General features: G+C 44.2%; 1 protein-coding gene across 1 annotated transcript; it reads left to right on the top strand.

The window, feature by feature from the left end:
* The first annotated feature begins 5,132 nt into the window (after positions 1 to 5,132).
* Positions 5,133 to 23,366, top strand: PPEF2 (protein phosphatase with EF-hand domain 2). The gene is made up of 16 exons (XM_062575044.1): positions 5,133 to 5,193; positions 9,264 to 9,391; positions 10,196 to 10,253; positions 11,460 to 11,635; positions 13,297 to 13,411; positions 14,285 to 14,331; positions 14,805 to 14,971; positions 15,055 to 15,091; positions 15,183 to 15,332; positions 16,287 to 16,622; positions 18,442 to 18,627; positions 19,310 to 19,452; positions 20,163 to 20,269; positions 21,431 to 21,594; positions 22,202 to 22,289; positions 22,917 to 23,366. Exons 1-16 carry the CDS (start codon positions 5,133 to 5,135, stop codon positions 23,093 to 23,095), a joined length of 2,142 nt encoding a protein of 713 aa, XP_062431028.1. The 3' UTR covers positions 23,096 to 23,366.
* The last annotated feature ends 458 nt before the right edge of the window (positions 23,367 to 23,824 follow it).

The following is a 23,824-nucleotide window of genomic DNA, read 5'->3' as shown; positions in this document are numbered from 1 at the left end:
GGAGCTGATTCGTCTTTTAAGATGAGAGAAGCCAGCGTATTGCATTTCTCATTCATAATCCCCTTCGGTAATCCTAATCTATTTCAGATCTGTGGCCTTTCTTAAGCATCACATGGGAGGGTTCTTAAGGCTGCTCAAAACAACTGTGCAGTAAATAAATTGAAGGCTCTACACTTGTTGCAGAACACCACACACATCTTATACTGCAAGTGCTAAAAGAAATGGGAGTTTCCACTGCATGACCAAGAAAGCTGCTTACTTGATATCTGAAGTTAGATATCTGAGAAGTTTCTGAATCAAACCAAGTATATTGCTTCAAAGATTATTGATTGTTTTGAGTATTGAATGATGATTATATAAGCATACAAACAGAAAAAAAATAAAAACAAACAGTGGAGTGCTTCTACACTGTTTATCCTTAAATTAGAAATTGGTGGCAAGGTAAGTTTTATTTTTCATTTTGTTTTCTCTGTAACAATGTTTTATGTGCAGAAATAATTACTAAGCATTCATAGTTTGAGGTGGAATATCCTTTGTATGTCAGACTATGTAAATTTATTCGGATTTTTCTAACTGAAATTCTCTTTTTTGGCGTTGCAGTAACTGTTCAGGTGCAGAACAGTACAGCATGTATAGAACAAAACAGGTTTCACTTTCTGTTTCCAGCTAGGAGCAGCTCTGAGTGGGATGTACAAATGGGACATAAATGTTTACCTTAGGAAGTAAAGGCGGGATCATCACTTACCCTAGTGATAGCTAGCATCTTTATTCTTTTGAGACTTTATTGGAATTTTTTTTAAATTCATTAGTAGATTTTAAATGACCTGCTACCTTTTCTCTTTTAGCAGAACTTAAATTTATTTCCTTCTACCACCCATTTTTTTCCACTGTTTTTTGCTAGTAAACTCTCGTTAAGTCTGTCTTGTCCTCTTATTGTCTTCCAGATTCATCTCTTTCTTCAGTTGTCCAAATGTCTGTAACATTGTTAAGACAGCGGGGATTCTGTTGTGTACATGAAGTGTGTCATCTTTCCTAGGAGCCCCCCCACCCCCCCCCTTTTTTTTTTTTTTTTTCAGAGTTAGCTGTTTACCATGCCAGAGCAATCTGGTACTCCTTGCAAAGGCCTTTAGTTTATGTGAATGGAGCACCAAATTCTGTGCAAATCTTTACTCTGAACAAGCTCAGTGACGCGATGGAATGTGTAGAGTTTAACTCAAAATGGTTTCACCTGTTTTTGTTTTGAAAGAGTTAAAAATAATTGATGTGGTAAGCCAGGAAGTTTCCCAAAGCTTTTTTTTTTTTTTTTTTTTTCCTGGTTTTGGAGTGGTTTTTTTCCTAAGTTGACACAAATTGATTTATGCAAGTCTTCCCTTAATCAATTTTATATCTTTTTATGTCCTTTAATCAGTTTTATGCTTGTGTTATTGCAAAAGTGAATATCTCATCCCTTTGCCTTAGAAGTACTTATACAATAGAGACACTAGAAACTTCTGACTTTTGGGGATAACTGGTGAGCAATGAAAGCGCATCTTCTGTGTATGTGTGTGTGTGTGGTCTCCAATTGAAACATTAAACTTTGTTGTTTTGTTAGTTGTCTACATCTGTATGTCACTCTGACTGCAGGCTTTTTGGTGACATTTAAGTCCTGGCCTGATATAAGCATATATAGCAGGTTTTATCTCCTTGCTTTACTTACAATGCATTTGCTACGGGATGCTCCTTGCAGCTTTGTGTCCTGGGGGGAAGTCATGAGCTGATGCCGAGGTGCATATGCATGTGCTGCAACTTCTCAAAAGGTTTGGGGAAAGCCTGTCTCAGAGGACTTTTAACTGGACCAAAGAAAATGTAGACATGTCTGCAGCTAGGGAACAGTGGCCAAGAGGAAGATGAGAAAGGAGCAGGTAGCTGACTGCTTCGCAGATGCACTGTTTCATCTCAACTGTTGTTTAGTATAACTCATATTTGAGGTAATGCCACTGCTGAATTTTCTTAAGTCTTCCAGGTTGTATTTTTTGGGGGCCCTGTTACTTTTTCTTCTTCTTTTTCTTTTTTACAGGTTTTCTTTTTTACAGGTTTTAAGGTGCATTTCAGGAAAAGTGCATTTCACTGCTGGGTGGATGAGGAAAGGTCAGAGGTGCTGAGCAGTTGGGCTGGTTCTATTTCTTCCTCACTCTTCCCACTCTTGGAACAGATTTGATGCTATCGGAGTCTCTAGTTTATTACTGTGCACTGCTTTGGTCAGGCCTCTGTTTTCAGAAGCATCTGAGGGTTAGAAGGTGAAAAATTTTGTAGATTCAGGAATTGCTTGGGAGAGACCTGTAGACAGATCCTTGAGGACAAGAGAAATAGGTAGGTGATGTTGCCTGTGCTTGTTCTCTGCAGTTGCTCCTATGGCACATTAGTGCTGGACCATACCTATTTCTGGACAGCCACAATTTATGTTTAAAGTAGGGCTGTGAAAAATCAACAAACTTTTATTTACGTTTTGGATGAAAGGGAAATGAGGCAAAGTTTTGTTCTGTGCCTCTAATGTTGATTTCAGAGAGATGTTGAAATTTCCATCTCAAAAAAAATCCCAAGATTGCATCTTATCAAAACAGACCATACTCCTGAACACGTCGTAGGCAAGCCAAGTGCCTGGCTCTGTACTTGAGCACTTGCTTAAAATTTGTTCTCCATTCTTTAGGAGTGATCTGGCAGTATTGCAATTCCTGAAAAAAGTATTTTCTCATGATTATGGTTTTAAAGGTACGTATAAAAAAGATGCTCTTCTCTTTTGAAAAGCTGAAGCATTTGGCTTTCATTGAAACCAGCAGCGCTGCTGAGGAACCTGATACTAAAGATACAGCTAGGCACACAGGCTGTATGTGCGCCTAGAATAAATTGACCACAGTATCCACATTTCAGATTTTTTTTTCCCCCTTGGGACTGTCTTGAGTTTTGTCCTGTGGACTGGTCTTCCATTAGTACTGGAGTACGTCTTTCATAAGTTTTTTCCTGAAATGGCATTTGCCTTATACAGGAGGAAACAAACAAGAGCCTTGAATGCTAGGTATTGTGATTTTTGTGCATGATTGTCCTTTTGGGTACTTACTAACCTGGAAAGTTGTCAGAGTGCCTTCGTTGTTAAGCATGAACACCATAAACTAACAAATGTAGTAATTTGGATGTAATTCAGCAATGGTTTCAGGCTGTTTTTCGGCCTATGTGAAATGAAGTAACGGTGTTATAAATAAAACCTACGGTGACTGGTACTTTGTTGTTAGCATTGCTAAGTATCATGTTGCTTCATCTGGTTAATGTGAAGATCCTCTTGTACAATTCAGCTTTCTGGGCAAGGTAGAGAATTTCAGCATTTTGTTCTACTTAGAAACCTCCTGGGCTGAAGTGTTATTTAGCAGGGTCTGCATCTAACTGAACACTTTGGATAGCGATATCATTCTTGTATAAGGTGACCTGGGCAAGTCATTTTCTTCTGTAGCCTCTCAGTTTCTGCACCTGTGAAATACTACTCCAGTTCCCTTTGCAAAGTTTTTGAGAACCCCGGAGTTTGAAATGGTTTACCAGGATCAGGACAGTGATGATCATTTTACCCTGTACTTCCTGCAATGAGCACAGAATTTCAGGTGAATTGGTCTTACGTGCTGACCTAGATGAACTGTGATTTTAGACTTTTTTCCTGTTCCAATCTGATATTTGATGCTGGATTTTGTAGCCCCTATTTTTACAGTTCTTGTATTTTTCATGAGACCAAAATGGATCATCTTTCTGCACAAACAGTGTGTGGATGTACCTTATACAGTACTGGTCATATTCTTTCAGTTAGCATTTGTGTCAGAATAAGAATCCATAGTTACTGTGTGATACTGCCTGGGACTGTTCTGGCAGTAGCAAGTGGTGCTTTGTGTTCCCTCCCCCCCCCCCCCCCCAAAGGAAACATGTCTGAGAGTGAAAGAAGGAATGTGCTGGTTCATTTTTGGTTCTTCTCAAAGTAAGAGTTTTCAGAATCTGACCTATTCTTGAAACAAGATCTGTTCGCTCTGGGTAGGGCTGTCTTTGCCTCAGTGAGATTGAAAGAAATCTGACTGTCCTGTCCTTTTATGCTGGCAAGGGTCTGAGCAACTGACTGATGGTATAATACACCCCTATGTTCAAGCAGATCTATGAGGTGAAGAAAAGCAGTATTTATTTAACAAAGCTGATTATTTTCTTATGACAGCTAATTGTTATTTTAGACTTATCTCCACTCCAGCTGTGGAACTGCAAATAGATTTAAATACCATCTGTGTGTTCATCCCTCGTAATTAGAGTAATCCTTCATAGAGTGGTATATATTTGTCTGCAGATCTTGAAATGAGCGTTAGTGAAGCCACAATTACTTTTTTGCTTCCAGATTAGTATTGAAAAACTTGTGTTTTTTTTCCTCTACAGTGTGTGAATGCCTCCAACATGCAGTCATGTGCACTAATTTAGCACCTTTTGCTTCATCCACTCCCTTCAATTGTGCATAAGGAAGGGGGGAGGCTGGGAGATTGGGAGATGTAGTCTGCTGAGAGCATGGCTAGCTTCTTCTACCCCCTCAGTGTGAAAATGTGCATATCCTTTATTTTTGGTCTGAATCAAGCTTATTTTAGTCTACCATTTGAAATGAAGGTCCAGGTCACCATATTGCCACGTTACTAAGAGTTTAGGTTTAGGAATCTAAAATTAGCCACATAAGGAATTGTGAGAATACATGACTGCCTGATTTATACAGCCACTGTACAACTATGGTATCTAAATATGTAATCTCTGATATATTTATATAACTAGTGAAGGTGCTGTAATTATTCTCATCGCTGACTTGAAATTTGGAAGAAGACAAACTGAAATTGTTATCAGTAGTCTTTCAGATAGTCTAGAAAACAACAAAGTGGGGAAGAACCTGGTACTAGTAGATGTACTTGGGCATAAGACAAGCCATCTGCTTGGTGATCTTAATAAGTGTTAATATGTTTAATTATAGACTCCCAGTGCTGTGGGACATGTTGCAGCTGGTTTGATTCTGACTGAATACTCTTTCCTGCATCCCTTGCATGGTTTTGGTGAGACTGGGTCAGTTCACAGCGTTCTAGGAGTATTGGCTGGAGAACATGGGATCTGGTAGTTCTGTAAATGGCAACTTCAAGTACTCCCTGCAGAAGTCTGAAAACGGTGAGTGATTCTTTGAAATGTAATCTTCTCCTGTCTGCTCATGCACATCCTGTTGGAAAGTTGTGGTGGATATATTTCTTTTCTGAATAACCTGGTTTTCCTGATACTATTGAGACAAGATTGTCTCTTCAAATACCCTCTGAAGAGGAATCTCAGCTGTCATGCTGAAAATCAGTACTAGGCTTGAGAAAATAACAGCCATTTAGACTAGAGTGAGATTAAAATCAGTCAAAACCTGACTGGTAATAAAGCAGAAAAAAACTAGTTCTGTTGGAACTGACACAGGATGAATTAATCAACTGCTGACTAATGTATGTGTATTATAACCTCATGTTCTGACTGTGAGATAGATGATACCACCAGATGCTTCTGGTGAACGACATGTTTAAAGGCTATTTTAGGGGTGCAGGTTTGGTAAAACAGAAGCATTAGCAAAGCCAAAAAAAAAAAGTTGATTCTAAAGGAGGTAAGATACTGTGGCTAAGAAAAGCTGAAAAGACAAGAATTGTGTGGGTTTTTTTTTTTTTTTTTTTAATATGTCAGTACAATGTCCTTATCTCTGCTCATAAGCTAGGCTTGTTTATGGGTCCTCCAAGATGTCTAATGATTCATTTTTATGAAACGCTCTGTATGATAATACCAGTTTTCTGTGTGTGTATTCTAGTCTGCTGTAGTACAAAAGCTGCTTATGAGTGAGGTTTCACACATAAGGAAACGTAAAAAAGTAAATAGATAACTAGCTTTGTTATTTCCTTTGGTCATCTTCATTGGCACTACAGCAGTGTGGTACAAACTGTTAGCAATTGTCTTAAAAGCAAAAACAATTATATTTAGAAATTAAAAAAGTGGGGATACTGTTGTGACTCAGCATTATTCATTTGTAACTTTTGTTTGTTGAAAAGCTCCGCCTGTTCTTTAAATAAGTGAGTTCGCCTACTGCCTGTAGCACCAGAAAACCAAGTACTTTCCCAGCAAGTTCAGGACTATTTTGTGACAAATACTATGCAGGAGCTTGTCCATAACAAAACAAAATGTAGAACTAGTTATGTGTTTGAGACTATGTGTTAGGTCTGATACTTTATCAAAAGCTTCTCATGGCTGTAAAATCTCTGAATTTCTGTGGGCCTTTCAAAACCATTTAGATCTGATGATCTGCAGATGTGGAGTTGCTTAGGAGCAGCCAAACCCTCAGCTGGTATCAGCTGACAGAGTGAGGCAGCGGGGCTGAGCTGACGGGGCATCAGCTACATCTGCCTGCTGTGGGGCCTGTAACTTGTCTCATAACAGCTGTGAGGCACTGACGGTGCACATGGAGGCATTGTGGAATGTGTGCCTGGTGTAAGTGTTACCATTTGCCTGCGTAGATGTGCAGCTTAATTAGTTAAATCTTATTTAATTACATCTGAATATTCGTAAAACTTGGGCTGCCTGTGTCAGTTTAAAGTGTACCAAAAGTAGCTCCTTAGCCTGTATTTTCACTCATTAAAATTTAACATAGTTCAAAACAGAAGATCTTGGAATAGGCTTTACAGTTTGATTAAGCTGCTGTTAAAATCATCCTCTAGCTATCTGCCTGTATTTCTGTAGTGCCCTTCTCAGGGAATCTTACTGTGCTGTCACTTTTCCCTGAAACAGACCTGAAAGGATGGTCTGAGGATGATCACTTCTAGGCAATTGATTTGATTATCTGTTATTTCAGGAAAAAAATAGGCAATATTTTTTCACATCTGATTTGTGTTTGCTGAACTATATTACTAGCATGAATACGCGTGTTTTACTCAAAGTGCTGCCACTTTGGCGTGCTTTCAGTGGCTTATACAATGATTGTGATTCAGTACTTGGATCCTCATAGAATATGGATAAATCTGTTTCTCTTCCTTTTTTATTATTTTTTTCTAAACTAGTACAAACACTGCCAGATGCAACTCACCCAGGTAAGCTGGTAAATTAGAATACCTGGCTTTTCCAGTTGCAGATTCACTTTGTGTAAAAGTAGCATAAGAAAATAATACCTTGCCTATCTGAAGCTTGAAATGGTGTGGATGGTGATATATGTACTCACTGCACTTGATAATCGATCTTTTGTAGATTCAGTGTTTAAAAGGGTCTGGTTTTCATTGGTGTATGTAGAGGTATAACTATAAACTTCTGCTTGGGTTCAATTGAAGAACATGTGAATTCTGCTGCAATAATAGGACATTATGTTGATTATTAAGGGAAGCAACATGTTTAGAAACTGTTTCTTTTAGAGACTGATTATCACTGTGTTATGTCTCAGCCAAATTACTATACAAGTGTTGGGTCTGTTTTACTGGTGGGTTGAGGAAGCAATGTCAGAAGTGCCAAACTGCAGAAAGAAAAAACAGCCTATTTTATTCTTTTCTGGTCCAGCAGGTCAGCAAGCACACTCGCACAAAGGCACAAGGTCCAGGCCAAGGGTAACATAAGTTATTCATGTTCTGTTCTGAAATTAAGACTGAGTCTTACCTTCCTAGGACTTCACTGGTGCTCAGTTCCCCATCTGCAAAACACCAATAGCTCTTCCCTTTCCATGCTCTGCCCATTCAGAGCGTGAGCTCTTGGGAGCACTGGCTGCTGCTGACTAGATGTAGGTAAAACAGCTACAGCTCCCAGACATTTTATGGTAATGTAATTTAGAAGGATTATTAGTTTCAGTGCATAAGCCACTGGGATATCTTTTCTAGGTAAAGGTCAAGTAATATTTCCTGCTGAAGTATGTGTGGGTGGTTTTTGTTGTGTAATACAAGCTAATTGAATTAAAGCGATCTCTTTGTCTTCTGCCAGCACTTAGCAACTTTCAGGAGGTTTTTTTTCCTTTTCTTTCTTTTTTCTTGTTTTTGTTTTTGATCAAACTTTTCCACTCCGCATACCCTATTGCTCTCCTTGCTTTGGTGCCTTGTTGAACACAGCAATGATCTCTCACAAACAAAAGGCCAGTCTCTACCAAGACAATGCAAGCTTCTGCAGCAGGGCTAACTCTAACTAAAGGGACACAAAGCAAAAGGAAAAGAAAGCAGTCGAGTAACAGAGCTGGTTGGCAAGGTGGTCTGAAGTAACCAGGCAGTTCAAGCTGGGTCAAGACCAGCTGAGGAGGATGGAAGAGTTTATAGAGGTACATACAGTTCTGTGGCAGAACATGAAAAAGGAACAGATAAACTACACCAGTGCACTTTGCTTTAAATATGCACACATGCTATCCGCAATAATCTTGTAATGAAAACCCCTGGAACTGGGGAAATGCAGAGGAATAGTTAGGTTTTAAACAGCAGGGCAGGTGGGCCATCATTTGGAGGGAAGAGTCTGGTGCCAGTGCTGGCTGTGGATTGAACAATTACCAGGGACCTGGAAATTCCTAGTGTTTCATTTCTTCTACACCACTAAGCAGCCAAAGATCCATTTCCCTCTTCTCAATATATGTGTTTATTTTGTCTTTATTTTACTCCAAGACAGTGTGATGTTAACATTTATGTCGGAACAGATCTGTTCTGAAGTTTGTCCAGAACTGTGATAACTCAGGTCCTGTATACACTTGGCTTAAAGGAAGTTAGACAAAGCCCATGTTTTTAAGGCTCTGGAAGCAGACTCAGTATCTTGTTTTCACCTGACTCCTTGAGTGGTTTCAGTCAAATCTCTTGCTTCCTGCAGCCCCAGTACCTAGACTGTAAGGTGGACATGATAATATGAAGGTAGAGAGAAAGTGATGATACTGTCTATTAATAATAAAGAATGTGGTTGGACTGGTAGGCACTAAAAGGTTGTTAAGTAACACTGGTACTGAGGAGCTGGCAGTTATGATTAGAAGTGCATTGGAGATCTCTGGCTTGGCAAGGTCAGCTTGCTTCTTAGAGTATGGTAAGGAGAAGTGAGTGTTCTGATATCTCCAATATTTAGGCTTCAGAACACCTTTCCTGAAAACTTAATCCTAAAAGAGAAAGGTCCCCCGTTAATTTTCAGGGTCAGGAAAGGGACGGGGTGTGTGTGGGGGGGGGAGTCCTGCAACTGCTACAGCAATTGCAGCTCAGCATGTTTTTTCTCTTTTTGTGTCCTAGCTTTCAAGGCAGCTGTCTTGATCCAGAGGTGGTATCGGCGATACGTTGCTCGGCTGGAAATGCGCCGACGGTGCACCTGGAGGATATTTCAATCCATTGAGTATGCCTGCGAGCAGGACCAAATCAAGGTAAAGTGCCAGAGAAAAGAGTTTGTGGGAAAAGCTTCCTCTCTGTGCAGTTTTAGTAGTGGCTGAGTTTAATTCCTACTTGTGTATCTGGAAGCAATCTCTGTGATCCAAAGCCAGCCAATGGCAAACTACTTTCTAAGTAGGGGGCTTCTTTCTGTCTGGGAGTGCAAATGTAGATGCATCTTTTAGGATGCTGTGCAACTTACAGAGCAAAAGAAATTGGCCTCTAATGGACTGTATAGACTGCTGCTGTAAAGGGAGCTAAGAGCGAAGACAGATCCTAGTGCCCACCGTGGGTGTGAGTAGAGTGATGGAGCAGTCTGCTGAGCAAAGCGCATCGTGTGTTAGGGTAGCTGAGTAATATCCATGTGTCAAGAATTTTGCGACCTTGTTTTAAATTCAGGGAGGATGTGGGCTTTTTCTTTTTTCCCTATTTTTTAATAAGCAGTTCTCAGCCTTTTAGAGCCTGTTCTCTGTTGCTTCTAGGGGAGAGTGTTACCAACCTGCTGCTCTTTGCCATTTTAGTAGACAGGGCCACTTCTTTGGATCCTCAAAGAGGAAGATAGTTTCTGTGCCACTGACTCACTTGTGGGCCAAGGACTGTGTTGTAACTCAAGCCCTTTCTCCTTTTTTGCCTCTTTTCCTGTCTGCTTGTGCATGATGAACCCGCAAGCAATGAATCATGAAATAAAGCCACAAAGAGCATTTAGTACCATAGCCCCTTTCTGAGAGTCAGAACATGAGAGGGGAAGCCTAGCTGTTTTGTTTTATTGTAGTGCTCTCTCTGTTTCTGTCTTCTTACAGCTTCACAACTTCTTCAGTTACCTGGTGGACCATTTCACACCAAGCAGCAGTAAAGAACGTAAGCTTCCTCATGCCGTTTGTAGACATGGCACCTGCAGCGCAGAAAGTTACACCCTGTCTTGATTTGTGGCTCTCTGCTGGCCCTTCAGGCTTGCTAAGGGACCCAAAGGGCCCTCCCTAGGTGTTGCTAATGAACAAGGGTGTCAAGAATTCGGATAGGGAGTGAAATATCTGGAGACTGTCAGAGCCGTGTGAAGGATGTGGAGAAATTCTACTTCATTAGGAACTGGAAGAGAGAATAAAAGCTTGGTATGTTTTGTAAGAGCAATAGCAGAAATCTGCCTTTTTTCAACAATCTCTGGTAACCTGGCTTCTGCAGAGTCTGCTTCTGAAACTAGAGAATCTGTCTTTAGGGAATCATGCTGCCTGATACCTGCTTTTTTACACTGAGTCTCTCATTCATGATTGTGGTAAGAAAAATGCAGTGGGAACCAATATAGTATCTTCCTTAGTCTGCAGATGATGGGATTATATGTTAGTTCTTAATGCTATGGACTTCCTAATGAAGGTTATTCTGAAATCTGATGGAAACACTTGGGTATTGACTGTTTACGCTGCTAACCTGAACCTGCTGAAGAGCTTGTTCCTTCATTTCAAGCTGCCTCCCTTTTTCTTACTATCACCCAAAATATTTTACAGCAAAGCTCTGTGGAACAAAGGGTCTTTTTTGCTGAGTGTCCATACAGGGCATAGCACAGCTCCTTGAGGTGGACTTCAACGTGTTACAGTAGTAAAAGAAAAATCATGTTTCTTTATACAAATTTTGTGCAATACTGGGAATGTAGATGCAGGAGTATTAAAAATGGAGTGTGACATAGAAGACAGTTCCTTGTTATACTGTTTGCTTTTACATGTTATTGTAAATAAAATTTCACTTAACTGTGACAGCCAACTTTCATCTGGCTCTGCCTAAGTATTGCAGAAGCTACTGTAATTGCTAGCCCTGCTTCACATATAGCACACTGACCTTCGGCTGAGTCTACTCCATATAGTCTTCTGCCTGCCTCAAATGTTGCAGCAGTGTCAAATTAGGAGCTATCGTCCACTGCTGCTGTTGCACATGAACTCTACCCTAAGCAAAAAGCTTTTCTTTCGCAATTTACTTGAATGGTGTATTGAATCAAGTCAACTTTTTCTTGTCTATTTCTCTTTTCTCTTCTTCTTTTTTTTAAAAAAAAACCAAACAAACAACTAACCCATCCAGGAGATTTCATAAGTCGCATGTTCATAAGTGGGGAAAGCTTCAAAGAAGCGGAGCTGGAAAAATACTGTGACTATGAATCCATGGAGGTGCCAGACTCCTACACTGGACCCCATCTCTCCTTCCCACTCCTTCCTGACCATGCAACTGCCTTGCTGGAAGCTTTCAAACAGAAACAAGTAAGGATCCCAAAAGTAACCACATTTCCCCCTTCTCCCCACTGGGGAACAAGTTGGGAGGAGGAGGAATATAGGGTGGGTCCCCTCCCTGCATCTGCACCAAGAATATCAAGTAGGTGATTTTTAGACTGTTACTTTCAGAGGGTGATGGACTTGATGTGTGCTTCTCAGTGATGTATGTGAAGACATAGAATCAGTATGGTTGGAAGGGACCTCAGGAGATCATCTAGTCCAACCCCCCTGCTCAGCAGGGAAACAACTGGCCCATTCAGGGATTGAACCCACAACCTAGGCATTATTAGCACCGTGCTCTAACCAACTGAGCTAAACCTAACCCCTAAGTCTCTTGACTACAGTCAGTGAGGGTGGCTCACTTGAAAACTTTATCTACTGGAATTTAGTACTAGAATTTGGCCTTCACTGTGTGTGTGTTGATGGCAAAGTGAAAATTGGCTTCATGTTCTCTCAGATGATCTGACAGAAGTTTTGAAGAGGATGTATATTTTTCCGTTGCTAAGAGGAGGGGAAGGGATTTCATGAAGCAAAAATTAATTGAATATCTGCCAGGGTTCGGGATAGATAATTTGTTGTTAGGCTTCCTAACAAACTAAATGAGCTGGAGTATGAACAGCTGGCTGGCTATTAAGCAAAGCAGATCACAAATTATCTGATAGGTACTTCCCCCTGCAATGGAAGGCTATTTTTTTTTCTTTCTGAAAATGAGGTTCTGACAAAACTGCAAACTTTTCATAGGTGTGTACCTATGTAAACCTGAATTTCACTTTAAAGGGAAAAAAAACCCACTATAGTCCATGTTGAAACATCCTTTTGCCATTATTTGTTGTAGTGCCTCAGTTTGTAGAAATATATAGAATGGCCAAAATGGAAACAGCTGATCAAAAATATTTTTGTTCCATGTAACTGATTTATGGGAAAAAAATAAATATTTCTATTTTAAATGTAAAATAAAAGCAAAGTTTAAAATTGTGGATTTTTAATGAGGAAGTCATCAAAAAATGCATTGCAATCCAGCAGAATTAACCATGCAGATCCTCCTACAATTGCAGTACTCTGCTTCCATCCATCAAAGTGCTGAACAGTAAAATAGGGAAAAATGCGGAGAAGGCTAAGAAAGATCTAGAGGATTAGCTGCTCCTTATGCTTGATACCAAGGTGGAATTGCTGCTGCTCTAGGGGTCATGTTGCCCAGTAGGCAGAACTTTGACTATGGTGGAGCAGGAGATTTGGGGCTCTTTTGGTAGTCATGTCATTAGCCAAGGCTGAGCTGTTTTGGGCAAGTCTTTTCTGTAGTCCGGTTGCCTGTTACTTGACTTGTCTTGTTTGTAAGCCTGTAGGTCAGCATGGACTGTCACAGAGAGCAATGTGTGGGCCCAGCTGTCTGTCAAAGCCTGGATTTGGTGTTGCAAATGGAGAGTTTTACTTAAAATTGGGAGAATAGTGAAAAGTTGTAGCAAGCACTCAGGATCGCTTGCTGAGTTCTGCTGTTCCTGCTGAGATTCGTACCCTTGAAGCCCACTCATTTTGCCATCCAGGCTATCACGGTGTCATCTTTGAATCCTTGGGGCCTGTGCAGACAGAGCTGTGCAGCTGCTCAACGGTCCCTGAATTCCTGCTCTAATTCCTTTGCTTTCTCCTAGTAGCAGCTTCATGCTCGCTATGTCTTAAACCTACTGCATGAGACCAGGAAACACCTCAAGCAGTTGCCAAACATCAGCCATGTCTCTACCCGCTATAGTGAGGAGGTCACCGTGTGCGGTGAGTCTGGGTGGGAGGGCACTGTGCAGGCTCTGGGAGGAAACAGCCACGTGGAAGGGGCTCTGCCGAGGGGTACCAACGATATAAAATGGTAGCGTGGGCACCATGCTATACTGAGCGTGAAACACAGATACAGTCCATTCATGTGGAAAACATGCTTTGTGTTGAGAGGCGACTGGGGGTCTCTGTAAAATACCCAGGTTTATGCTAAGGTGCTGTATTTGAGACGCTGCCCAGGCTAACCTGAACATTGGAGGGAGTAAGCCTCCAAGTAAGTCTCGCAGTATGTCATCCTATCAAGCACATTTGAAAGAGACAAAGCTTTTCAGCATTGTTTTTTTTTACTCCATTGTTTTCCTTCTCCATTTAAACTTTGAGATGTATCTGCAAAATATCCAGTTTGCCCAGAACTTGTGTGTAGGCAGCTTCCAGGAAAGAAGGCTCTTTTTAGTATCATGGTAAATGAAGTGATCATTGGCCATTTTCTGTGCAGACCCTTTTCCCATTTAATGATCAAGGTCAACAGTTTCTTGTGCCATTTTGCCCTATACTGAACAGAAGAGAGAAAAGGACTAAGATTTTAATTCAGAGTCTTCAGAAGCTGATGTAGGTTTTTTGCTGCCTTTCCTAGGCTTCAGCTCAAGCCTTTGCTTCATGCCCTTTTCTTCTGGGTACATTGTCTCAGTTTAAGGAATCTTGGACCTTGAACTTCCCAAAGCATTTCAGTGGTCATTAGTTTATAGAGGAGATATTTTATGGGAAGTTACTTTATGGGTGATTTTTTTTTTTTTTTAAGTTAAAAGTATTTACTTCTGTGTTAAATACCAATGAGGTGGCTAAACATACTGTGTCTTGTGTTTTTGTTCCTGTTAGGAGACTTGCATGGCCAGCTGGATGACTTGTTCCTCATATTTTATAAGGTAGGCATCATATTTGGTGAGACAGAGGCTGGTCTGACCATGTGTGGTATTGCTTTTGTCAGGCTGAGAAGTATATTGCAGGATTGGGCACTTGAAGTTTGATTAATTTTAAAGTGGCTTCACAAAGCTGAAGCTTATTCCTTTGCAGGCTTTTACAATCTGTTAGAGCCATTGTCATATTAATGCACATTTGAGAAATGTGTTTTAAGTGCTAATACAAGAGGCAGCCTTTTCTGGATGCCAGTTTTCCTTTATCAATGTATTTGCCACTGCAAGCCTACAGGATAAAGAAGAAAAGGTCAGGATCTATCATATAGCATAAACGGGGACCCTTCTGAGAGGTGTATAGCTAGAGGGTAGCTATCCATCTTCATACGTAGATCAGCGTTGTTGCAATCCAGAACTCCATGTGTTTGGGGCAGTGCTGTGGGGAGGCCTCTCTTGTAACATCCACCTGTTTCTTCCTTTCACAGAACGGCCTTCCTTCCCCTTCTAAGTCCTATGTGTTCAATGGGGACTTTGTAGATAGAGGCAAACAGTCCCTTGAGATCCTGATTGTCCTCTTCACCTTTCTCCTGGTCTACCCAAATGAGGTTCATCTCAACCGCGGGAACCACGAGGATCACATGGTCAACTTACGGTATGGATTCAGTGCGAGACTGATTGCAGTGTCAGGGTGCCACTGCAAAATCCCACTAAACCTTCTTTCTCTTGTTCCTTTAGCTATGGTTTCACCAAGGAAGTCATGCAGAAATACAAGGTAGGCGTACATTTGTCTCTTCCTCCACCACATGGGACATGGACTTGAAGGCTTGATGCTTCATCTTTTCCTTTCTGCCCTATTCTCCTAGGTGCATGGAAAGAAAATCTTGAAGATGATACAGAATGTCTTCTGCTGGCTACCCTTGGCCACCCTCATTGACCAGAAAGTCCTGATTATACATGGGGGCATCTCTGATACCACTGACCTGGACATGCTTGAGAAAATTCAAAGGCACAAAGTAGGTTTTCTTTCCTAAACACTGCAAGACATGAAAGTTAATTTGTTTTGAGGGGAGAGCTTTTGAGTACTTAGGAGCAAATGGTGTTTGCATTATTAGCCAATTCCTACAAGTAAGCTGCCAGGGAGGTCAGACCCTGGGAAGTTAAGTTTCTTCATGTTGACTTGGCTGGAGACAAGACAAATGAAAGGAGTTTGTTCTTATTAGCCAAAGTGTCTTTGGATACAGGTTTGGAATGGATCACTTTAATAATGTGTAGACAGAAGGCGTAAAGGGAAGAAGCATTCTTGTGTGTAAGGATTGTAGCTAGGACAGTGGTGGATTATGGCATGGGTAAATGGATGTGCTTGTGCTGACAGTGAGAACCACAGTGCAGATGGGACTTGGTCCCATAATCCCTTGGCATGAGTTCTTCCCTAGATTTCCAGAGAGACTGTGGCAAGTCTTTTAGCTTGTCTCTGCCTCATTTTTCAGTTGAGAAATACTACTTCCTTTGGAATAAGAGTCTCACTGTTCTTAGACCAGCTGTGAAATTTCTCTGTGTGCTCAAGTCCTCCTAAGGTTTAAGGTTTTCTAATCAGCTAAACCCTTCTGCATTCACTTCCGGAACGACAAACATTAATCTTTCCCTTGTTCTGTTGCCTGGTTCCCATTGCAGACTAAATCCATGTGATCTACCTTTTGTGAGATGTCTGAGCAGCATAAAATCAATGAAGAAAAGATGATCTGTGGTCAGGAAGGATGTGGGACCCCAGTTCTAAAACAATAATGATACATCTGAGAAAGCTGCTCTAGTAACCTAGCACAATTAATTAGCATTTGATGGCAGGGAGGAGAACTGAGGCTCAGGGGCCTGGCTGACTTGACAAATGCCCATGGAAAATGTTAGCATTGGAGTTCTAAGAGGTTTCCAAGCTCTGTGACCAGCTCACTTTTCTCTCTTACCTCTTTCAGTTTGTTTCTGTACTGAGAGGGAAGAAAAGAAAGGAGTCAAATAGAAATGTGGAAATACAGGAAATAAACGGGGAGAGCAAAGCAGATGCCTCCCCAGCAGAGCATGACGCAGCAACCAGTCCATCCCTGCAGCCCCGGCCGGCCCAGGCTCCCAGCATGGCCAACAGGCTGGAGTTCTCCAAGTGGATCCGGCAGACAGTGCAGGAGCAAATCGAGCGGTGCCGGCAGCTGGTGGACATCAGCGAGTCGGAGGAGGAGGAGCTCACCAACTCCAGCTTTCTCTCCATGACTGACTTGGATACACCATGCTGGACTCGCCAAGAGGAGTGGAAGCAGGTGAGTAGTGTAAGCGGGGCCCTGGGCTTGGTGAGCTGTGGGTGCTTCCTGCAGCCTTACTCTCTCTGCTCATACCAGGAATCTCGGTATAAAATCCTTCTTTCCAAAGGGGATTTTGCTGCCCTGTAAAATGGACTTAATGAGCAAGTCAGCTTTGAGTGCCAATGGGATTGCTGATGGGTTTTGTACTATTTTATACCTCCTGCTCTGCTCTCCCAGAGCGCCTGGTATTGGTCATTCAATGGTTATTGGTCAGGAAAGAGCTGTCCTGAGTGAGCATATGACCTCTGCTCCCTGGGGATGTTTTGTTAGATACTTGCTCTGCATCTGGCTCATCCTGTGGTACAGTTCCTTTGCAACTGAAGAGCTGGGCCCATGAGTCACACAGGAGGAGGAGGAGGAGGAAGTCCTAGACTGTCTGGGCAACCATACCAGCCAGCATAGCCGAAACTAAACTGGGCTGCCCATGCTGGTGCCAGCACAGATCACAATGTTGGGCAGCAGGTGTTCACTCTTTCGTGTCAGTCCCTCCTTCCCTCGGCTACAGCAGTTGGTTCGTTGTGTGAGAGCTGTGTCTGTGTGGCCCTGATGGATTCCCTCGTGCCAAGGGGAGCAGCTGTGTTTAGGGAGCGCTTCGAGGAGCCAGGTCCCCTGGGCTGCGTGCACCCAGCAGAGCAGCGCTTGACTGTTAACTGGGCACTGCGCTCCTGCCCGCTGCCCTGGCTCTTCCTGTGGTGAGCACGGCGTCGGCAGCGCGGCCAGGCCCTGTCTGGCAGGACCTGTGGCAGTGTGGGCTCTGGCTGCGTGCGAGACTAGTGCTAGCTCCTGTTTTGCTGGCACTTTTTTCCTGTCCTCATGAGTCAGCCTCTTCGCCAGCCTTTGTGGCTTCTGAGCTCAGGGCTTTGTCCCCAAACCTGCTGCTGAGGTATAAAGTGAGGTTACAGGTTTTCTTGGTTCTCAGTAAGAGAGAGAAATATTAAACAAGACTGACTGTGGAGCACAGTGGTTATGTCGTTTACTGAGTACATGGGGTATTTGCAGTCAGCTATGCAACTAATTAACGAGCTTGTCATTTGCTGATGGAGTCCTGATCTTGAGTACTTAAGAGCAGATGGAATTCGCATTATTAGCCAATTCCTACAAGTAAGTTGCCGAGGAGGTCAGACCCAGGGAACTTAGTATCCTGTTTTTGTTAAACAGGTTTGTTTGTAAACCTCTTCTGCAAGGTGTGAAAGAGCCGTTCTGTACCTCACATTACATATGATATCCTGACACATTGTACACCTTATCGGTGTAAAGCTGCATATTGAGGTCAGGGTTAAAGAGATTATACTTTAATCCATATAGTGGTTACTGAGCCAGCACTTCTGTGTACTGGAGGCTGCTGAATGTCCTGGCCAGAGAGCAAAGCAGTTTAATGGTGAGCATGCTCTTGGCCCTAGGATCTGCCAGGGGTTCTTGCTGTGGGACCTGTGTTTTGGGCTGGAGGAGGACAGGAAAACTCTATGAAATCTAGAGGGAGCGAAGGGAAGCCTTGTTTCAGGCCTGAGTTATAGCTACCCATCCCCACCCCCATCCCCCCAGATACTTTGGGTGTACTTGTAGCTCAAGGGCAACAGCATTGTCACCTCAGTGAGGGCTCAAGTCTGACAGCCCCACACAGCGCTGTGGGAGACTCTGACGTGGATATGGGAGGCATCTCTGTTCCCCTGTGGTCCAGTGCTGTATTTGCTTGGAAAACATTGATGGGTGATGGCCACTCCTGTGCAGCACAGTGATGTGGTACACGTTTGGCAGTAGACCTTTCTGATCCTTTCAGATTTTAGACATTCTCTGGAGTGACCCCATGCCACAGGAGGGCTGCAGAGAAAATACAGTGCGAGGTGGTGGCTGCTACTTTGGGCCTGACGTGACAGAGAAGATCCTCGAGAAGTACAGCTTGCAGTTCCTTATCCGCTCCCACGAGTGCAAGCAAGAAGGCTACGAGTTTTGTCACAACCGGAAGGTCAGTGAAGAGGACAGTGCTAAGGATACGTGGATTTCCATTCCACCAGGATGGGATTTCTGTGGTGGTGGTTCTTAGCTCTGTGTTTTTCCAGTGGGATTTTGTTAAGTATGTACAGAATCCTTGCACAGTCTTATCGAGAGTTACTGAAACGTGCGCCCAGCTGAGCTCTTAGGTCAGGACAGTTTGAAGCCACCCATGCTACCGGGGGCATGTGCTGTGCGGGCAAGGCACGTTTCTGTGTGGTAGCTGTGAAAAGATCTGAACCTCTTTGTGCCGTTGCCCTCACTTAAAGCAGCCATTCCTGAAGATGGACTATAAAAGGGTGTCGCTAAGCTGACGCAGCAAAGTTTTGCCTTGGAAGATTCAAAGTAGCCTCAGTGGCTTCCGCAGAGGTACCTTTGACTCTGCCCACTGCCAGGGAGAGTAGATGTTTGCTGGGAGAGTACTGTGAAATAGCAGAAGCCCAGCGTGGGGCTGGATCTGCATGAGGTCAGTGCTTGCTCACACCTCTAAGGCTTCCGGCCCGGCTGCCACCTTACTCTTCCTTTTCAACATAAAACACATTGCTTTCGCAGTCTGTTGTCTGCAGGTGAGATTGATTGTATTGTTTCACTGATACATATATATGTATGTGGGATGTATATACTGACTGTAAATGTCTGTCCTTTTTTTGGGTCAGGTTCTGACCATTTTTTCAGCCTCAAACTATTATGAGATTGGCAGCAACAGGGGAGCCTATGTGAAGCTGGGGCTGGACCTGGTCCCCCATTTCGTTCAGTACCAAGCGAACAAGACAGCCCATACTCTCACCATGACCCAAAGGCAAGGCTTTCCAGTTGCTCAGCTTTCCACTGCTGACGAATTCAAGTCAAATTCCCAAAGGGAAAACTTTGGGAGCTTTGAGAAAGTTTGGCTCCAGAGCTGAACTTTCACAGCTTGATTTACTGAAGATTGTTTCTTAGGGTGTGTAGTAGCCCTAAGGGAGGATTCAAGCTTGGGGGGGGGGGGAATCTGAGGAAGGTTCCGGGTGGGACTGGGGCGAAGGGAGTGTTGCCAGATCAGAAGGCGGCTGTTTGTTAGTCTGTTGTTTTCCAGCTTCTCTTTTCAATGTAAAGTTTTAACTTTTGATCCTTGTTGAAGTTCCTTTCCACTTCGTCACTGCACAAGTTGCACAGCTATTAAAAGCCTCTGTGACTGGTATTCTAGAAGTGAAACAGATATGGGTAAACACCAACTGCAGAAGTTAGCTGGGATGCAGTGTTCCTCCCTGGGCCGGAGCTGATTGCCATCAGCTTGTATGTGCAAGGATGAGGGGTTTGTGCTGTGCCAGGAATGCCCTGTACCGACTGTGGGAACTCTGCTCCAGGCATGCAGTGACTTGTGGCAGGCAGTGCGATTCATCGTAGCAGTGCACAGCTGTGGTGTGAGGGTCCAGGCAATCCGGGGAAAGGCCAGAGGAATGGGAAGATGTGGTCACTCTTGTAGTTTGTGGTGAGCCCTTAAGTGCTCCTCTGTCTGTCTGCGTCCTCCAGAATCAGCCGAGTAGAGGAGTCAGCTTTTCGAGCCTTGCGGGAAAAACTCTTCGCTCACACGTCAGCCCTCATCAGTGCATTCAAGGCCTACGATAAGGAAGATACAGGTAAATCTGAGCTACGACACACTCAGGTCAATTCCCTGACGGTACAGGGTTGGAGAGGGCAAGTTGGGCGTGCAGCTGGTTGGGAGGCTCCTCACAGAACTGTCGGCTTCTCTGTCACGAGGAGGCTGCGTCAGACTTGGTCAAAGCCTTGGTCCTGTTTGCTGCTCTTCAGCGTCTGTATTAGGAACCTGTTAATGCCTCAGAGCAGCACTGTAATGAGGAAGGTGGCGGGAGGAAAAGCAAGAGGCAATTAGCTCTCAGGGGAAGGGCTGCGCGGTCTCTTGAGCCCCTTCAGCCACAGAGTCTAAAACCAGCAGCAAGCAGAAAGCAAGGGAGCCAATGCCCTCAGCAGTAGCTGCCGTAGCTGCCTCTGTCAGAGCCTTAAGGTGGGAGCCACGAGTTTGTAATTCCTGGGCTGCTTCTGTACCTGCCAGGAGTGCTGGGCTCGTGCAGATCTGCTACTGAGATCCGTCCACGAGGGAGAAACAGCACCCAGCAGAACTACGTTCTCGTGTGTATCCCTTCCCTTGCAGCAAAGGAGGTTGCGGAAGTCCACTTTAGCTGGTACAGCAGCTGCTAACGTAGGGGCTTTTCCAGGTTCCTGGTCGCTGAGAAACTACTAGCCCGGTTGTGAAGACAACAGTCTGCAGGGCAGACCTCAAGCTTACAATAAAACATCCGAAGTTAGTATCCCCCTGCTCTTCCTTGGTTTGGAGATATGCAAATCCACCACCCTGATTTATTGCGGCAATAAAGAACTTCCTGCAGGTCAGGGGGAGCAGCAAGTGCTTGTGCCCTGCAGTGACTGCTGCAGGCTATGTAGGGCTTTTCCTTCTGCAAAGCGCTCAGGTGTGCCACGGAGGAATGAAGTGAGAGTGCCTGGGAACTCGGCCCGCAGCCTCCTAAACTGGTATGTGTACTGTGCTTCCAGCTTTTCACGTTGGTGAGGAGGAGGAGTGTTAAACACATTTGCTGTGTTGCTGTCCCACCACACTACCAGCTGGGCAGGGGGCAGAGGCCCTTGAGAGTTTTGTTTGCCCCTAAAGGGGACAGTGGTATAGCAAGTGGTGGCACTGGAAAAGCAACATGCCAGTTGTCTGAATGCGCTTTCAGCCTCCCGTCCCTCGGGGATCTCCGGGGGTGTCTCCCTTTTCCTTGCAGGAAGGATCACGCTGAGCAACTGGGCGACGGCAGTGGAATCTGTCTTGCGCCTGGGGTTGCCGTGGCGAATGCTGCGCCCGCAGCTGGTGCGCAGCACGGCAGGTGGCACGCTGGAGTACAAATCCTGGCTCGAGGACTTGGCCATGGAGCAGCGGAGCCAAGAGGTAAGGGGTGGGGTGCTCGCTGCCTTCTGTCAAAGCACGACGCAGGGCAGCTCACAAGGTTCCCAGGGCGTGGGACCCTGTGTGGCAGGAAAGCTTAGGAGAACAGATGGTTCCTGTACGATCCCAAAACATACTGGAATCAGTGGAAAAACTTGTGTGAATCTGAGCGGTCCAGAGGCGTTTGGACCATTACAGAAAAGGAGGCTGCCTGTGAAATAGAAGCCTACAGCTAGATTCCTTTCTTTGACTCGCAGCTTCCTAATTACAGCCAGCAAAACCAAATCTGCAATGGTTAAGTCACAGCCCAAATCAGTGTCTCCCTGTCAGCCAGGAAAAACATTCTGTTTGGAACTGACAGGCTGATGATGCGCGGTGACGCCGAGGTGCGCAGCGGGGTCAGTCATCGCAAACTTGTTCCGTAACGCACGTGTGATGTGCAAGTGGCAAACTCGTCCCTGAGCACCTCGGGCGTTAGCTCTGGAATGAGTCCGGCCAGCAGCAGATGCTTCTGTTTATGGGAAGGGCTGTGGTATGGCCCAGAGGCAGCACAGAGCGCTGCGGCGTTAGCTAGGAGCCAGAGAAGGAGCGTGACCGCGTTCTCTTTCAGCACATCCAGTCGGGCTTGCTGGAAGTCATTTATCGAAACCGATCCAACTTGGAGACCATATTCAGGATCATAGACAGAGATCATTCAGGTAAGGGGGGCGTATGGGGGGCCTCGGCCCACGGGTTCTTCTCCATTCTGCTTCTGGGCTCCCTTTATTGTATACTAGTGCATTTTTGTGTAACAGTTTTAAGGCCTGGGTCTTGCTGCTGCCTACGTCAGAATTACTGTCTCAGGGGCTGTTGGAATTTCATTGCGTGTTTTCCCAAACATAAGGCATTTCAAAGGAACATGTGCAGCCAGGGCAAAGAATTGTAATTAGTTGTTCTGGAGGAATTTAACAGAAAAAAAATGGAGATGAGAGCACCACAGTAACGCTATGGGATCTGAATGTTACCTGACAGCGAGCAGCCACACTACAAAACTACTTTAGTAAAGAAAATGCAGTTGTCTTTGCCTTCCACTGTTCTCCCAAATGATATTATGCCCCTCTGCTGCTCTTCAGTTGTGTTATCCAGTGCTCTCCACCTAGGAAATTTAGTTGCAGCACTTTAGAGGTAGACGATGAGCAGTTTGCTTCCCTAGGGGTCTGCAGGCAGTGGGGATGGGCCAAGAGGTTGAAGCTGAACAGGGGCTGCTGCTCGCACGATGAGCTGGGAGCAGGCAGGCGGCAGTGCATGCGCTGCCCTTGCACTGAGGCGCCTTTCTCCCCCCCCAGGCCTCATCTCATTTGAGGAATTTCACCAGACCTGGAAGCTGTTCAGCTCCCATATGAACATCGAGCTCACGGACGACGGCATCAATGACTTAGTGCGCAGCATTGATTTCAATAAGGATGGAAACATTGACTTCAATGAGTTCCTAGAAGCCTTCCGCCTCGTGAAACAGTCGCAGTAGTGAGACGACAGCAGCGCTCCTTGGCCCTCGCTGGATTGCCACGTCCGATGCCCGCACTGCCTACGAAGCCAGACACGCCGCGCCCGACCTAACCGGAGAATGTGCCTGCGGATTCGACGCCCTGTAGGGAAAGGGAGGTCAGGGCCGTGTAGCACATCTTTGTTGAAAGCAGTGGTTTCCCCAGTAAACAAACAGAAGCGTTCTGTTTTGAGACGGTAACTGGCAAAATAGGTAAGCTGCACTTCACTGTTGACAATTTCTGAAAGGAAGCTGTGGTGTTTTGAGAGCTCCACTCAGAGGGAGATGCAATTTAGTCTCTTGTGAATGTACGTGGTGATGATATTTTACAGGTCTATTCACGTTTAATAAAATAGGAGCAAGATTGTTTCTTGTAGGCACTGTTTTGAGCAGTTGGACAATTAGACTATTAGACTGCAGCCTTCTCCTCAGTTTTTTTCTAAATAGCTTCTGCTGAGCTGCTCATACTCTAATTTTCCAACACTGTTAGCAGCAGTGGTGTTTTATTGACAGTACCTGCAACACTGCTGTTCTGCTCCAACACAGCTGTCTTGTAAGTCTGAAGCTATTAAACATGGGCAGTGGAGCAACACTTCCAGAAATAAACTATCTCGAACGCGCAAAACGTTCTCTAGCAGAGGGCTCTTTTATAAAATCCCCTGGGTGTTAATTTTCCCTTTTGAAGAGCCACCTTAGTACCTTAACAAACTG

The sequence above is a fragment of the Rhea pennata genome, chromosome 4 (assembly GCF_028389875.1).
Source record: "Rhea pennata isolate bPtePen1 chromosome 4, bPtePen1.pri, whole genome shotgun sequence".
Lineage (NCBI taxonomy): Eukaryota > Metazoa > Chordata > Aves > Rheiformes > Rheidae > Rhea > Rhea pennata.
Note: the sequence above shows the minus strand (reverse complement) of the source record. Positions and strands in the feature narration are given on the sequence as shown.